General features: G+C 46.2%; 2 protein-coding genes across 2 annotated transcripts; both read left to right on the top strand.

Moving 5' to 3' along the window:
- The first annotated feature begins 3,734 nt into the window (after positions 1-3,734).
- On the top strand, positions 3,735-7,546 carry LOC101771813 (calcium-dependent protein kinase 20). The gene is made up of 8 exons (XM_004958013.4): positions 3,735-4,620; positions 4,933-5,056; positions 5,221-5,364; positions 5,643-5,795; positions 5,951-6,066; positions 6,150-6,317; positions 6,725-6,955; positions 7,091-7,546. The coding sequence occupies exons 1-8, from the start codon at positions 4,084-4,086 to the stop codon at positions 7,241-7,243; spliced, it is 1,626 nt and encodes a 541-aa protein (XP_004958070.1). The 5' UTR covers positions 3,735-4,083; the 3' UTR covers positions 7,244-7,546.
- A 1,695-nt stretch (positions 7,547-9,241) lies between these two features.
- On the top strand, positions 9,242-12,366 carry LOC101771417 (protein TIC 20-I, chloroplastic). The gene is made up of 3 exons (XM_004958012.3): positions 9,242-9,447; positions 9,942-10,097; positions 11,437-12,366. Exons 2-3 carry the CDS (start codon positions 9,971-9,973, stop codon positions 12,072-12,074), a joined length of 765 nt encoding a protein of 254 aa, XP_004958069.1. The 5' UTR covers positions 9,242-9,447; positions 9,942-9,970; the 3' UTR covers positions 12,075-12,366.
- Positions 12,367-17,051: the final 4,685 nt, after the last annotated feature.

Here is a 17,051-nt window from a genome sequence, read left to right as displayed (position 1 = left end):
ACGGCGCTCGGCGAGCGGCAGTCTGGCGGAGCAGTTGCGCTAGGTGCTCGGCAGCACAGCAAAACGATGGCGCTCGGGAAGTCCGGCGGAGTGGCGGCGCCCGCGTATGCGAGTAAGATTTCCTTCTTCGTTCGCCTCCGTGGTGAATCGTGAAGATCAATGAGGATTGAGAGGAAGGGATGAACTTCGGTGTACCTCGGTAAAAACCGAACACCGAACCGAAATACCGCACCGAAATCGTCGGTTTTTCGTTTTGCGAGACACCGATCGGTTTTGGATTTTGGAACACCGAAATTTTGCACCACCGAACAAACCGAACCGAATAGGCCAGGCAACGGGTGGTTTTTGTCGACCTCGTACGTACGTCGTCCATCCGGCGTGACAATTCCTATGTAACGGGCTTTTCCATAACCCACCCGGCGGCGGACTGGGTCGGATCTCGTAAACTAGGAGCGTCGGCCCGTCACGCAATAAGTTTTGGGTCGGATATAGACTAGATGGGCTCGAGCCGAATGCTTCCTCCATCCCCCCCTATTTATGTCTGTCTCACCACATACGTATGAATCGGCCTCGTTCGAGCTTGATATACTATGGGCTATGGCCCGTTACATGGCAGCCCTCTGGGAAATTTAGCCCACCTGTCAACCTCAAATGGCCATCTTTTGATCTGATTCAGTGCAGTGTGTATTTGGCCCATTCATCTTTGCAACTATTTCGTGATTCAGTGCAGCGTGAGATTCTTCTCAGCAGCTCTCTCTCTACCAGCTGCAAGTTTCTGTTTCAAACACGCTGCTGCAACTACGGAATTCCCCAACGTGCTCATTTCATGTTGCTTCGGCTGCTAGCGCGTGTCCGCTGTCTGGTAGCACGCACGGCACCACCCTTCCGCGGCGAGCCTTTTGACCCGCGACCCGGCAACCGCCGGCGACTACTACACCAAACAATACTATTCTTCTATAGTGCGCCTCCGATGAACCGTGTAGTTTGACGGTTCTGGATGCCAAGACCCGCGACGACTTCTTCTTCTTCTCGTCTGCTTACTTTGTTCCTTTCCCATTTTTAACAACGCGCTCCGCAGCACATGACTGTTACCATCGGTGGGGTCTGATTAGGGCAGGCGCTACGAGCGTCGCCAATCATGTTCTCACTGGCCGTCCAAATCACCACCACCACCCTCCCTGGCTGACCACAGACCAACACCCTCTCTCATCCGCTTCCTCCAGTCTTCGGCCGCGCCGTGGACTGGTTTCCGGCAGGGCAGTGGGCGCGGACCTGCTGCGGCAACAGCAGCATGATCCTGATGCATGTCCATTATCCAATTATGAATTATTAGGCCCGTTTGTTTTGATTCCCTGGACAGACATGTTTCCTAATTGCTCGGGAGTCCGCGACGTAAACAGCCACACAGATTCGTGCTCTGTCGTCGATCAGCTGCACGGGCGGCGGCCGTGGGCACACGGGTAGGCAGGTCGCCACAACACACGCACGTTTCTTCGTTGCCATGCCATTGCGCCACGAGAGCGAGGCGGCAGCAAAAACATGTGAGCGGTGACGCAGACGCGCGCCGCGACTTCACGGCGCGGCCGGCGTGCGTGCGTGTCACGCTGACGCGTCGGCCCACGGGCGGGCGTCGCCCAGAGAAGGACGGCGAGGTGTGAACGGCCGGCCGGTCGCGTCCCTTTCCCTGGTTCCCGCGCTCCATCGGCACACCGCGCCAGGGCAGGGGCGCTTTTACGCCGCGGCAGCAGTACTGCAGGAGTCCCGCTCGCAGGGTCCGGGCAGCGCGGGACGCGACGCGGGGACATCAATGCCCGGTTCCCGTCGACGCCGACCTGTGATCGACTGATCGGCGAGACGGCGACTCACTCGTGCCCTCTGGTCCCGCGCGCGTGCGCGAGCCCTGCAGCGGGTGCAGGGGCGGAGCCAAGGGGGGGCCAGCAGGGGCATGGCCCCTCGCAAGGTTAGCGGCAGTTCTTTTTTTAACTGAACCTTGGAGCCTCTACGGATCAAATTGCGTCGTTTGGTTTTTAATCCCTAATTCTGATTGGCCGATCACACTTGCTTGCTGCAGTAGCAGGTAGCACTTCAGTGTATTCATCGCTGAACACGGCATTAGATACAATTGCCACAAAAATATCGCCACCATCGATCTGGTAGGTCACGGGTGCCATGTAATGTGATCCCTTTTGCAACTTATGCTTTTAATCTGTGCTACACCAATTTTCTAGAATAGCTTCGTTATCCATACTATACTAGAGTCATATATACGTACTATAATTCTCGAAAAATTGTTCTTCTAAGGTCATATTTAGTTCACTCCAAAAACCCAACTTTAGCACTATGCAAAAAGAAGATTTCCCATCACATCAAACCTGCATTACATGTATGGAGTACTGAATGTAAACGAAATCAAAAACTAATTGCATAATTTTGTTGTACTTTGCGAGACGAATCTTTTGAGCCTAATTAGTCAATATTTGGACAATAATTCACAAATACAAACGAAACGCTACAGCGTTGCTACAGTAATTTTAGTTGTTCAAAGTTGGGCAACTAAACAAGGTGAAGGTCATTTTAGCTCCGCCCCTGAGCGGGTGACCGACGGGCTGCAAAAGATTCACAGCAAAACGGAGGGCTGATGAACAGGACTAGACTACAGGAGAGATAGGGGAAAATGCAGTGGGAGCTGATGAACAGGAGAGGAACGGGGGGCAGGTCGGGTGTAATCGCTGCCGCGGTGGCGGTAATCAAGTCGCGTTATGGCCGCGCGAACGGTTGCCTTGATAGATAGGGTTACCTGCGCGATTAAGTTGCGATTTACTCAAAGTGAATGGAATTATGGTGTGTGATGGATGGAAAGGAGTTTAGGGCAACTTGGAACGTAAGGTTAGAAAAAAAAAGACAAGTGCAATGCAAATAATGGGAACTTGGATTTTAGGAGATATATGGGATTTTGCTGCCCAATCAAAGAATCAAGCTAATATTTCATAAACATATTGGATTATCTACCCTCTTAAAGGCACATTGTAATTCTGTAGATTTTTCAGATTCAAAAGTGCCCGTTTCTTAGGGTTTTACTCATATCAAACATCTCCGTTCTCAAAGCCCTACTTATCTACATAATAGAAGCTTCCAAGAGATATTAGGAGGAAAAAAATCCCACTGCGTTCTAAGCAAGTCCTTGCCGAGAATTTCTTGTTGCACGATTAAAGTAGCTGGTCTCCACCTATCTTTTTACTTTGGAGGGCGACTGGAATCAAGGGAAGAAGCTTTCCATGCATGCATGGTCGTATTTAATAACATTTTAAAAAGATGCTCAACAGACAGGTTTTGCGATTACTCCACATGTTTGAACACCAAAGCACTCCCCCACTTGAACCAGAAAATCCGCTCGCCGCTTAACCATTGTAGCAACAACCATCAAAACGTCGACCTGTCCACTATGATTAGGCGGCCAAGATTTGCACGAATGTCATTTTAAATCCCCCACCTAACCCGCTTTTCGTTCAGTCCTCTTCACTCCACTTGAAAACTTTCGCCCAAAGTCTCCCTCCCCATAAATAAAAGCACGCGGCGGAAAAAAGAGGCAAATTATAAGAGATTTCGAAGTTTAAACTGAGATTGAAAAATTTATGAACGAGATAAGATGAAAGCGAGAGGAGAAAAGAGGACGGGAGGGAAGAAGAAAAAGAAATCGAGAGGAGAGGGAAAGAAAAGGCGTGAGGGAGGTCGTGTTTGACCACCTCCTCGCTGGCTCGCTGCCCCCTCGTCTCCCCTTCCACCTTCCTCTTCTCCTCCTCCGCGGCCGCGTCGCTGGGCTTGGCTTTACCACTGGCGGGTTCCCACCCGGGGCCAGGCGCCGCCACCGCTGACCCCGTCTACACCGAATCCCTCCCCGCGATTTAACCCCTCGCCTCGCTCGCCGCCTTCGCTCCATACAACGCCGCACACCAAACGCGCACGCGCTGTTCGTTTCTCGGCCGCTTTCTCTATCTCCCTCCCTCTACCTTGCAGATCTCCGCGGCCCGTGCGGTTCTTTGATTCGGCTACCCCGGGGCAGTCGGATCTTCGCGGCGGCGGGGGATGGGCAACTGCTGCATGACGCCGGGGGGAGCCGCCGCCGACGGCGGCGGCGGCAAGAAGCCCAAGGAGCCGAAGCAGAAGAAGGGCAAGAAGCCGAACCCCTTCTCGATCGAGTACAACCGCTCGGCTCCGCCGGGCGGCGCGCCGCGGCTGGCGGTGCTGCGGGAGCCCACGGGGCGGGAAATCGCGGCGCGGTACGAGCTGGGCGGGGAGCTCGGGCGCGGCGAGTTCGGGGTCACCTACCTCTGCACGGACCGCGACTCCGGGGAGGCGCTGGCCTGCAAGTCCATCTCCAAGAAGAAGCTCCGCACCCCCGTCGACATCGAGGACGTGCGCCGGGAGGTGGAGATCATGCGCCACCTCCCCAAGCACCCCAACGTCGTCACGCTCAGGGACACGTACGAGGACGACAATGCCGTGCACCTCGTCATGGAGCTCTGCGAGGGCGGGGAGCTCTTCGACCGGATCGTGGCTCGGGGGCACTACACGGAGCGCGCCGCCGCCTTGGTGACGCGCACCATCGTCGAGGTCGTGCAGGTGAGATTTTGGCTCAGTTCATAGTAGAATCATTACTGTTGAACGGCAATTACACATGGATGTGGTCATGTGCTTCCGTTACTCTCGTTATGTTTGTGGGGTCAGTTTGCTATCACTCGTATGATAACCTTGTCAATACTTTGATTCAGTAGGTCATGTAGCAAATGTTTAATTGTGTTGACTCTTGCTAATCAACTTGGTGATTAGATTGTTTGCAATTTCACTTCTTCTGTCGTCAATCCGTTGTTCCCTACTGCCTTAATCCATACAATGAACTAACTTGTGCATCCATTGTGTCCTGTACAATGTCAGATGTGCCATAAGCATGGAGTGATGCACAGGGATCTCAAACCAGAGAATTTCTTGTTTGCGAACAAGAAAGAAACAGCAGCCCTTAAAGCCATTGATTTTGGCCTGTCTGTATTTTTCACTCCAGGTACAGTTTACTTCCATCTTCTGTCTGTCATTGTGCTTCATCAGTCATTATTGATGATGTCATCTTGTTGACAATACGATCACTGGAGTGTGGTGGTCTGTCTTATCTCTTTTGCTGCCTGCTTACATTTCGTATTTTGCTGTGCTGGTTTTGGATTTGTATAGGCGAACGGTTCACTGAGATTGTCGGAAGTCCTTATTACATGGCTCCAGAGGTACTAAAGAGAAACTACGGCCCAGAAGTTGATGTTTGGAGTGCAGGAGTGATTCTTTACATTCTTCTTTGCGGCGTCCCTCCATTCTGGGCAGGTTAGTTTTGCACCTGAAATGAGGGATGGTGACAGTGACATGTCTATATATGTTGAAAGTTTAAATTGTAGATAATTATAAATGGGGAACACCTTCTATTATCTTATAAGTTAAAATACTCTATATGGCATATTGTAAACTGACACTTTTATTTTTTTATCTTTACTTTGGGCATGGGTGATAGGCTGATAGGGTGAGGGGGCTGTTGTAGATGAACATTACATCTTAATCATGTGGTAAATGTCCCTAACATTTTGCGTCTCCATGTTGTAATGCAGAAACTGAACAGGGTGTTGCTCAAGCAATTATCCGTTCTGCCATTGATTTTAAAAGAGACCCATGGCCAAGGGTCTCAGATAACGCAAAAGATCTTGTTAGGGGAATGCTCAATCCAGATCCAAAACGACGATTAACAGCTCAGCAAGTGCTCGGTAATAATGATTCTCGCACTAGATGACTATATTGTGTTTTATTCCTTTTGTTCAATGTTAAAACGACTAGAAAATGTTTCCATCTTAAATTGCTCTATGATTTCATTAGCGCTCTCCCCTTTACATTTGTCTGATAAAATTGTATTTTCCTCCAGATCACCCATGGTTACAGAATATTAAGAAGGCTCCAAATGTTAATTTGGGTGAAACTGTTAAGGCCAGACTTCAACAGTTCTCTGTGATGAACAAGTTCAAGAAGCATGCCCTTAGGGTATATTTCACTCTGACTTGACATCAAATAATTCCCTTTCATTCTCATACTTATTCTGAACTTCATCACATGTTTTGATTCAGGTCATAGCTGAGCATCTTTCGGTAGAAGAGGCTGCTGACATAAAGGACATGTTTGAAAAGATGGATCTCAACAAGGATCAAATGCTTAATTTTGATGAACTGAAGCTTGGTCTGCATAAGTTTGGTCACCAAATGCCTGATGCTGATGTCCAAATACTAATGGAAGCTGTAAGTAGACATTCTTTTCCTTCACCGTGGAAACTTAATTTGCACCTTAGATAAACTCCCTCTTCCTGCTGAACATATTTTACCGGAGTCTTCGAATAGTATTTTATCAACCTTGTTCATAATTATTATGTGTTATGTCGAAATTCAAAGGTGGTACCACCACCCTTTAGAAGAACCCTGAAAGTTCCAAAAAAAATATTGATAAGAGGACAAATGGTGTTGTTTTTTCCGACACTATAAAAGATCCTTTAGTATTGAATGTGTACAAATTACTGAACAGTCCATAATTGCTCCAATGTGTTCAATATTGTTGCTTGATCTTTTTTCTGTTTTAATTGAGCAATACGCATTCTGTCATGGATTTGTGTTGGGCCTTTTGTATTTACTGTTTGTTCATATTATGCCAGGCGGATGCTGATGGAAATGGATCCTTGGATTATGGAGAATTTGTTACATTATCTGTCCACCTAAGAAAGATTGGCAATGATGAGCATCTGCATAAGGCATTTGCATACTTTGACCGGAACGAGAGTGGGTATATTGAAATCGATGAACTCCGCGAGTCATTAGCTGATGACCTGGGACAAAATCATGAGGAGGTTATCAATGCCATTATCCGTGATGTAGACACTGATAAGGTTTGTACTTCTTGATCAACTAGTTGAAAATGGATGCTAGTTTCTTTCTCATTTCTAGTTTATATCATTTGGTGTTTTGATAAATAGACTGAACATTATGATACTGAATATCTCAACCGTTATCTTGTTCTTCAGGATGGCAAGATAAGCTACGATGAGTTTGCAACGATGATGAAGGCTGGAACGGACTGGAGGAAAGCCTCGAGACAGTATTCGAGAGAGCGGTTCACCAGCCTGAGCCTAAAGCTGCAAAAGGACGGATCATTGCAGATGACAAGTACCCGGTAGCCGATAACACCAGTAGGCAAGTTGTGAATTCCAGATGAAAACCCTGTGTAGATTTTTCTGGTTGTTTGTTGACAACTGTTTTCTTCTGTTTGCTCCGGTGTTCTATTGGGTTCTATTCTTCGCTCGTTGGTTACTTGAAGCGGTAGGGGATTGCTGATGCTTTAATTGTATTTTAGATTGTATGATCCACGCCTCACGGATTTCCACGCCTTAGGCAAAGTGTACTGTACAAGAGAAAGAGGAAAAAAATTAGGAGGTTGTACGCATTTCACAACTCGTGTGGATCCATTTGTTTGTCATTCATCTTGTTGGTGCCAACATCCTGATAACCTTCATGCATAAATACGGTGCTCGATAACAGCTGTTTTAACCTCGAAGCAGGAATTCAATTTACTGGTCAACTGTAGTTACGAAGGTGCTTCACTCCAGAGTCTTTTGGTTGATCATGTCTTCCATGCCAATGTTCCTTGATGTTGAATTGTAGATGACATCCATGCCATATGGAGGAGGATCTGGCCAGAGATTCACTCTGGAGTTTGGACCTGTATGGACATTGTGAGCATATAGCTCCAAACCTATGTTGATGTTTCCCTGTCCCTGCCTAAAAAAAGATGCCATTGGCAATTCAGCATCCAACCGGTGGGACAGGTGGATTGGTGGCTAGACGTGACGTGCTACTCCTACTATAAAGTTGGACTCGTGAACCGGTCAACAATCTGCCTGCCTGAGAGTCGCTGAACAAAGCGAAAACGTTAACGTGCCCGAAAAAAAATCGGTCGGTGCCCGTTGCTGTCCGGGACTCCAGGTTGCCTCGCACGGAGATCAGCGGCCTGACCAAACGGGCGTTGCCGGCCGCCCTGCGCCCAACACCCACGAACTCTATATATCTTGGGTGAGAAGCAGATGAGGATTAGGTGAAGCAGTGGCTGCCGCCCGGAGCCCTGGAGCTGTGGCTAGCCGTCATCCGCTGCTTGACTTCCCGTGCCCGGTTGGGTGGTTGACGCCGCACGCCGCGCACGTACGCCGTGCCTGCCGGTGCCGTTTCTGCTGCTGCATTCTACGGCCCCTGTGCAATCTGATCCGGTGCGTGCGAACGCGTGGTGGGCCCGGCGACACTTTTGTCAAAAGGATTTAAAGGCGGTTAAGGGACGGATCGACGAGGGTGACGTCAGTAGATGCAGGAGATGCTCAATGAAGGTGCTGCGTCTGGTACTCTCGCTTTGATGGGAAGAGATGTGCTGATCCTGACCGATCGATGGCTCACCTTGCAAACCAAGTTGCAGGGAGATGCTACTGTTCAGTGTTTATTGTTCACTGGTAGCCAAGCGTTGCCGGTGCTCGATGACAGCTTACCTCAAACGGGATGTACCATGTACTCACTGGTTACCAGTTGGTGGACTTGGACTACACATCCTCGCAAGCATCGGCATGTAAGGCATTAATACTGTTGGTCGATGATGCATAAGATTCTTCGTGCACAAGTTTCATTTCATTTAAAGACGGTAAGGATAGCAGGTCCCAAGCTAGGGTTGTGATAAGCTTAGCAAGCTAACGTTAAACCAAGCTATTCTAATGGAGATGAAATCTAAGAGAAATATGTTATTGTCGTTAGGATTGACCTTCGATTTTCATTGCCTGCCCAAATTAAATGCCTGCAGCCTAAATCGAACTGGCAAGGCTGTGACGTAAACATTGCTCCCAAAAAATATGTTGCGTGAAGCATACAGGCCCAATACCAAAGCAAACGATTCCTAAAGGAAGGTGTCTCATCATCATCATCAGAGAGAGATCTGCGTGGGGCCGGTGCGCGACGGCCAGGCAAAAGCACTGAATGTCACGCCAAGGTCGAGCCATAGCTACTACTTGGGCCGAATTTTTCACAGGGCCTGCTTTTATTCCAGCCCAGCACAACATTTCAACAGGCTTGCTTGCTGCTAAGCTAGCGAACGCACTTCGTCTTTGGACAGTGAATTCCAAAAGCTTCCAGGGGCTGATCGGGCAACTGCATAACCCTATCTTTTCCTACGCCCCGGCGGCCCGGGCTCCCACCATCCCGGCGGTTTCCTCCGTCTTGGGCGTCGCTTGCCCGCTCCGGCCTGCTCCTCTGGTCCAGCGGAGCGCGCCACCGCTCCGACGTGCAACTGGCCGTTCGTTCCTTCCCCGGCTCTCCAGTCTCTCCTCCGCCGCGCCTGGCGCCTGCCGAGGTACTCACGGCCCTCACCTGCGCCTCTCTCCTCTTGCTCCTCCCGTCGTCTCGTCGAACCCGCCGTTTGCCATTCCCGTGGGGCAGGGATCCATCCGACCCGGGGAGTCGATTCTTCAGCTATTGGTTAGGATAGGATGTCATGCCCTTGGACGATTGCTCCGCCCAGCTCCTGCAGTTCGTCGCGGATTACTTATTTAGCTTTCTGTGAGGTGTAGTGCGCAAAAGTATGGGTGGCTTGGTTTATAATGAAATATTTCTGGCAGGTCGATGGACTCTGTTAGATTTGAAGTTTATTCATGTCTTCATAACTTCATTGGTTCGTTTCCAAAAAAAAGTTTCTAAAGAATAACTTCATTGGTTCAGTTTTGTACAGTTTAACAAACAATGTTGGTTGAATTGAACCAAATGTGGAACCTGTACTGAGTTTGTAATTCCGTTGCACAATTACAGCATCAAACTAAAAATTCATAATTCCTTTACATGTATGCACAGGTGATTGTGCAAAGCCACACGGATGCAAAATGGTTCTGTGTCAGGGCTTATCTGCTGGAAATACTCAGCTGCTAGCTTTTCCTGGTAGATCATCAAGTCTAAAGAACGCCCAGTTTCGCGTTAAGAGGAATCATTTTTCTGCAAGAGCTCTACGAGGTATGTCTACAATAAACGGATTTATTGCAATATATGGTGCATATGCTCTTTTATTGCCCACAATACTTTTCTAGTTTCCTGCAGTAATATCTTCTTGATCATCATTGGTTGCAAATCACCCCATATTGTAACAATGTAATGCTAAGATTTCTGTTACAAATTCCCCATTGCATCTGTCTTTTCTTGCTCAGAATCTTGTTCTTGATAGTTCTGGAAAAAAAAACATCCATGAAGCTTAATCTTTCAATGAACTGCATGTTTCTCCAGAAGTTAAGATACCCAAAGGGACCTCCCGTTAAACTTAGATCACTGCATACCTGGAGCAAAGTAACCTCTTGAACTATTCCACTGTTCTTTTGTTATAAGAATATGTTGCTTCTGCTAACGGAATAGTGTACGCATTATTAGGGTGGCCAACATAATATTGAGCTTACTTTCGTTTCTGTCCTTTTCTTAAAGAATATATTGCTTCTGCTAACAGAATGCTGTATGCATTATTATGGTGGCCAACACAATATTGAGCTTACTTTCGTTTCTCTACATTATTTGAGGTTTGTAAAATTACCTTTGTTAGATAAAAAATGGCAGCTTAGAACCCTGAATCTTGTTTTTAGCAAAGATAGTCGTAGAAACAAGCTTCATAATTCTCTGTTGTCATTGTAGAATATGGATAAACATGTAGCCTATGGAACAATAGCACAATGGGACATTGAATGTCCAGAATAGGATGACTGAACTATAACTAAACATACGCTGTTATGATTTAGAACCTGTAATGTTACAACTGCCAATCGGATTCCACGTTTCTCCAGAAGGTAGCTAGCACTGACTTACAATTCTTTTTCTGTGTACTGGCATATTCATTTCACATTGTTGTGTACTGGCAAATATTTTTGGACTCTTAGGTCATTGATATTTGATAGTACATCCGGTGTTGATATGCTGTAGCTGGCAATCTAATATTGTGTGTTTCAGGGAAAAAAATTTGCAGTTTTAGGATCTTTCATCCGTTGGATTTATTTGTTGAGGACCAAATTTTGAAGATATGTTTGCTGAAGAAAATAATTTAGTGTTTAGTTGGTACACAGTCAAGACAATGGCATAGTAATCTACAATATAGAATTTTGAACAGGATTTGAATTCGAGCTATTCACTTACAGCCTTTGGTTTAGTTGCCTCCATTGGTTTGATGCATTTAGAATAAACATTGGAAGTGAAGCCATTTTACAAGTCTTATGTATTCCTATTTGTGTAATAGTCAGGGATCTCTTTATACAGATTCTTGCACCTAGTCACTATAATGAATTTGATTTTATTAATCATCATTTGTGTGTTGCAGTTGGTATGGATTCCATCCATCATGGTATGCCTACATCATTTCCAATGGGAAATTCTGTCAAGGGCATTCCATCACTGTCAATAAGGCACAGTCAGCATCCAAGATCCGTTAGTTGTCAAGCATTCTCACTGGCATCATTCAGCTACCCGGAGCTGACTTCCAAACCCAGATGGTGGTGGAGAACTCTTGCTTGTGTGCCATACTTGCTGCCACTCCACAACATGTGGTCTTATGCTGACGTGATCTACCAGCTGCACACTTACTTGCAAGGGTTTTCGCTGCTGTACACCTTCATCGATACTATGACGCTGTGTCCTGGGTGGCTCTTTCTGGTGATATTTATGACGGTGTACTTCTTCGTTGTGAGGCGGAAGTGGTCACCGCACTTTCTGAGGTTCCATGTGATTCTGGCTATCCTCCTGGACACTGGCTCCCAAGCAGTGGCCACCATGTGTACCTGGATGCCAAGCATTGTGTATCAGGGGAAACCAATGCAGTACTTCTGGATGTCTATTGCCTTCATGCAGATCTTCACAGTGCTTGAGTGTATGCGGTGTGCTCTCTGTGGAATGTACCCAGATGTCCCGTTCATATCCCACACTGCCTTCATTCACTCTGATCTGAATCTGTTCAGATAGATGCTTACTATACAAGGTCCAGGATATAAGAAGGGTGGTTTTTTGAAGTAGCTACTTACAGTTCTAGAGACAATGTTTTGTTCATATTGAAGGGTCTTGTATAATTCTTATTATGACCAGCTGGTACAACAGATTCGAACACTGCATTTTGGTTTCCTCTTCTAATTTCTCTTTTCTTGAGATGCGTAACCTGCAAACTGTGTCTAGAAGACGTGAATTCGCGCTCTCTCTCTCTTTTGCTTCTAATGTTGCCTCTGCCCGATTGCTTAAATGCTGAAACCTTGTTCCTTAATGAAGATGTGCAGTTATCTGTGGACTGTGGTGCCTCGCGTCACTGACCGTAGTGGCCAGGGATGCAATTTTATTCAGTCACATTTGAAATGGAGGATCCTTGAGGAAATTTTGCAGAGATTTGCATTGCCTGTGAATTTGTGACATTCCTTCTTTCCATTAGGAGTTTGTGAATTATTCGGCTAACATCAGTTTGGTAGGACATTTGAAATGCATATGTATAGCCCAGTTTGGAGTGTTCGAATTTTGTTATGCTTACGAGTTAGGACCGGCTCCAACTTCAAAAGCTTTTCTTCCATAAATAGCCATTTATGAACAGCTAGCAAAGAAGATGGTCTAACTGGTGTTAGAACCAAAACGATATAAGGCCCTGTTTGGGAGGAGCTTGCTAAAATTTAGTCATGGATTAAATTTGGAAGGAGCTTGCTAAAATTTAGTCATGAATGGAGTGCTAAATTTTAGCCTTATGTGGTGTTTGGGAGTGGGGCTAAAGTTTAGCACATATTTTGCCAAATAACCATATTACCCCTTCCTGCCTGCCCCTCCCGCCGAAATTGTCTTGGGTGCTGGTGCGCTGGCAGGTTGCATGCGCCTGTTATTTTGCATGCTGAACGTTTGCATGCGCCTGGCCCACCTGATGCATGCGCGCTTGGGTGGTTTGCATGCGCTGCGATGCTTTGCATGTTGCGGCTTGATTTGCATGTACCGGTTTGATTTTTTTTACCAACGTTGGTTCAAATAGAGAAGCAAAATCCATATTTATTACAAAGTTTAATCACCACGAAAGTACATAAAAAGTACATTATCTATACAACCCCGATAGCAATAGTTTACGACCTATTGTACAATGCATTTTTCAATTGATCACGAAAAGCATTCATGTTTATATCTTCGTCTCCTCCTTGTGTATTCATCGCATCCCCTTCATAGTTTGAACCTCCGGTTCTTGGAATAAAATTTTCATCACGATTGCACAATTCAAATTCCCTATCGCTAATACCATTCTCCCTAATGAAGTTGTGAATAGCCATGCAAGCAACAATAATTTTGCTTTGCTTGTGCATTGAAAAACTAGGTATACCCCACAATATCTGCCACTTCATTTTTAATACTCCAAAGGATCTCTCGATAACGTTTCTAAGAGACGAATGTGCATAATTAAATGTCTCCTTCGTATCTTTGGACATTGGTCCGTTACGAAACTCCGGTAAATGGTACTTTGTACCCCTATATGGAGCCAAGTATCCGGGATGGTTTGGATACCCCGAGTCTACCAGGTAAAACTTGCCTACAATTGAATACCAAATTGTTAGCTTAATGAACTATATTTTCATTGAGAGAGTATCGTACATAAACTAGTTTACCTGCCGGAGGATGAGGAAAGGTGTCTTTGTATTTTTCCCGGGCATCACTTAACACTCTCATATCATGGACCGATCCAGGCTATCCGGTAACGATAAAAGTAAATCTCATGTCGAAGTCACAAATAGCTAGGACATTTTGAGATGTATATCCATGTCTTCCTGTATGTTGAACCACCTTATCGCTTGGAACCACAACAGGTATATGTGTCCCATATAAAGCTTCAATACAATTGTTGAAGTATGGAGCAAATCGAGGTTGTTGTAATCTTTGGTGCACAGACTTAAATTCTGGGTCCACTGGCTTAATATTAGCTTTTGCTAGTTTGAGAACACTGCACAAAACTCTGTCGAATGTACGGCTTATCGTTTCCAATAACCTAACAAACCGATCCTCAACTTGCCTAAGTGACTGTGGTGCACCGATTATCCATAGAAACATTCCTACATCCTCCAATGTTGACATATCTCTACTTTCCATCAACCCATAACTGTCTACCAGTATATCATGTAGTTTAGTATATCATGTAGTTGATAAAACAAGTGAGCGCTCATCCTAAACATGTTATAGCATGATGTCACATTTGAAAGTGTCTCATTGACCCACTCAATCCCCAACACAGTTGGAACCCTTCTTGGAGCTCTATTTAGGTAAGTTTCAGCGTACATACCAATTGTAAACAGGAAAAAGGCGACTTCGCAGTTCCTCTTACGAGTATTCATTATCAACTCAATAGTTTCATCTTGAATACCACACTCTTCCATGGTGTAGTTGTCATCATCATCACTTGAGTACTCAGTGGAGGAACTAGCATCCTAAATAATGAAAAAATGGAACTGTTAGTCAATCTTTATGCACCATGAATTAGCCACTCAAACTGAAACCGACATCACACTAAATTTCAATTTAACAGAACCCAACATCAAACAACAAGCCAACATCAAACAATAAACCAACATCACACTGAATTAAACATATTTAGTTCCAATTCAAACAAGACATTACTCAGTTCAACATCCAACATGGACTACACTACCATCCTAACAAAGACAACCCTCATTTCATCATTAAATAAGACCAAACTCCTTCACTTGTACAATTTCTGTTGCTCACACCATCTCTGCAGGAATATGAATTTTGCTTCATCTGTTGGAATATTCATGAAGAATTCTCTTCTTGTACCAACTTCAAATCAGGACAGACAAGCAAAGAACTCTATGTTGTTTGGAGATACTCCACATTCTAAAGCTAGCTGTTGACACTTCTTGATCTCTTCTCTTTTCTTAACCTCTCTGTCAGTTTGTCTCTTCAACAGCTTCTGTTGGTTTTGATCAGACTGTGACCATTTGTCCACAAAACTGTCAATAGCCTGAACTATTGGACTTTTAGATTTTTTTTCCAGGGCTAGATGCTGTTGATTTTGTACTATTACTGCTCAGCCTCTTCCTTGTACTAATGCTAACAGGACTGTCAACAAAATCAGCTCTTGGGTTCTTCCTCTTATTATTCTTGGTCTTCTTCTTGTTCTTCTTGGTCTTCATCTACTGAAGGATTGAAGGAAGTAGAACCATCTACAGTGCTCTCATGGAAGATCTCCTCAAGCTGGTCAATGTACTCTGGTGCACCAGCTTTCAGTTTTTTACATTCCCATTTCTTTCCCTGCAAATCAAGTTAATGTTACCTACCTGTGTGTTTTCTTCCCACCAGTTCAAGAATAGAAAGTCACAAGTATGAACTTACCTTGGTGTTTTCTTCCCACCATTCATCTGATGCTACCACATTTCCATCTGAATCCCTGCCCAACCCACTGTTTGTCCACAAAGCCTTCCAGAAAGTGTACAGTATTTTCAACCCAGATATCCTATTCCTTAACTGCCTCCTTTCATGCTTCAACCCAGTCTGTAGATAATATTTTTCTTCAATGGTCTTGTATCCTCTAGCTGACATGATGCCCTTATGACAATTGCCTGCTCTAACTTGCTCAACACACATATCACATAACAAATGTGTATTGGCTTCTGACCAAAAAGCCTTGTCACCTTTTATCTAGTTCATGTACAAAATGCCAAGATTTTGGACAATGAGGACAACACATTTGAAAATGTAAACAACATAGAATATCTACAATCAGGACAATCAAGCATAGTACTGAAACAAAACCAATTGAAGCAACAAAATTGAGTCATATGCATTCATGGCTGCAATTCAATTAAATCACATGACACATAAGAATGTGTACATCATACTGTCCATGACTCTCTACACAAACTGCAGTCCAATCAACAATTTAGAGTGTTATGCATTTCAAGCCATCTCCCTACAGAACCATCTTACAGAAACATCCCTACAGAGTCCAATCATTTCAAATCCTACAGAAACATCCCTAGTGCCAATCCAACGCTCGGAAAACAGGTTCTAGCAGCACAATTGAGTCATATGGATTTAGAAATTGTTACCTTGCTGCTTGGAAAAACAAGTTCAACGCCTTCAGCAACATCTCCATCATTTGCACCCTCAAATTCATAGAAACCTTCTTCGTTTGCCGGCCATCCTCCTCGACGACGACTTCCAGATGCACCAGTACAGGGAGGTGCAGTGAACAAAGACCTTGTTGCTCCACGCCCGCCGCTACCCCTGCCGGATCCACCATCGCCGCCGCCACCACGACTTGCACCACCAGCTTTCCTACCCACCGCGCCGCCACCTCTGCTTCCACCACGACCGCCACCTCTGCTCCCACCAGTGCCGCCACCTCTGCTCCCACCAGCGCCGCCCCCCTGCTACCAAGACCGCCACCACCTCTGCTCCCTCCCGGCTCCACCTCTGCTTCCACCGCCGCCGGAACCTCTGGCCGCCCCGGATCCACCACCGCCTATGCTTCCTTCTGCGCCATTGCGGGCCATGCGCAGGCCAAGAGAACGGGCGCTGCGGCCTGGAGCAAGACAACCGTCTCCGCGGAGGATTTCGGAGTACGAGGCGATGTCCGCGTACTCCTCCGCCTGCGAGTTGAGATCCAACGCCTGGAGGCCGGCTGGAGGACTTTGGCAGGGCTCCACCTGGGAGAAGAAGTCGATGGCGTTGCCGGCGAACACCTCCTCCGGCTGGGAGAACTCGTCGTTGCCGTGGCCGTCCATGATCTCGAAGAGGAGCGGACTGGATTATGCGGATCTTGGGCGGCTAAGGTGGGAGTTGGACGGCGGCTGGAGTATGCGGAGGGAGTCGCAGAACTTGGGCGGCTAGGTTGAAGATGTGCGGGAGAAGGTGGCGGCGCGGGTGCGGTTTCCTTCGGATCTCGGGCGGCGATGGTGGAGATGGACGGCGGCG

This window comes from Setaria italica, chromosome II (assembly GCF_000263155.2).
Source record: "Setaria italica strain Yugu1 chromosome II, Setaria_italica_v2.0, whole genome shotgun sequence".
Lineage (NCBI taxonomy): Eukaryota > Viridiplantae > Streptophyta > Magnoliopsida > Poales > Poaceae > Setaria > Setaria italica.
The sequence above is the reverse complement of the archived record's forward strand: the minus strand, read 5'-3'. Positions and strand labels throughout refer to the sequence as shown.

Bases quoted from the DNA above. Each gene is read 5' to 3' on its own strand.
- LOC101771813 (XM_004958013.4), top strand. From the start codon at position 4,084: ATGGGCAACTGCTGCATGACGCCGGGGGGAGCCGCCGCCGACGGCGGC. The intron at 4,621-4,932 runs GTGAGATTTTGG...GTACAATGTCAG, and splicing joins CCATCGTCGAGGTCGTGCAG to ATGTGCCATAAGCATGGAGT. The intron at 6,956-7,090 runs GTTTGTACTTCT...CTTGTTCTTCAG, and splicing joins GTGATGTAGACACTGATAAG to GATGGCAAGATAAGCTACGA.
- LOC101771417 (XM_004958012.3), top strand. From the start codon at position 9,971: ATGGTTCTGTGTCAGGGCTTATCTGCTGGAAATACTCAGCTGCTAGCT. The intron at 10,098-11,436 runs GTATGTCTACAA...TGTGTGTTGCAG, and splicing joins TTCTGCAAGAGCTCTACGAG to TTGGTATGGATTCCATCCAT.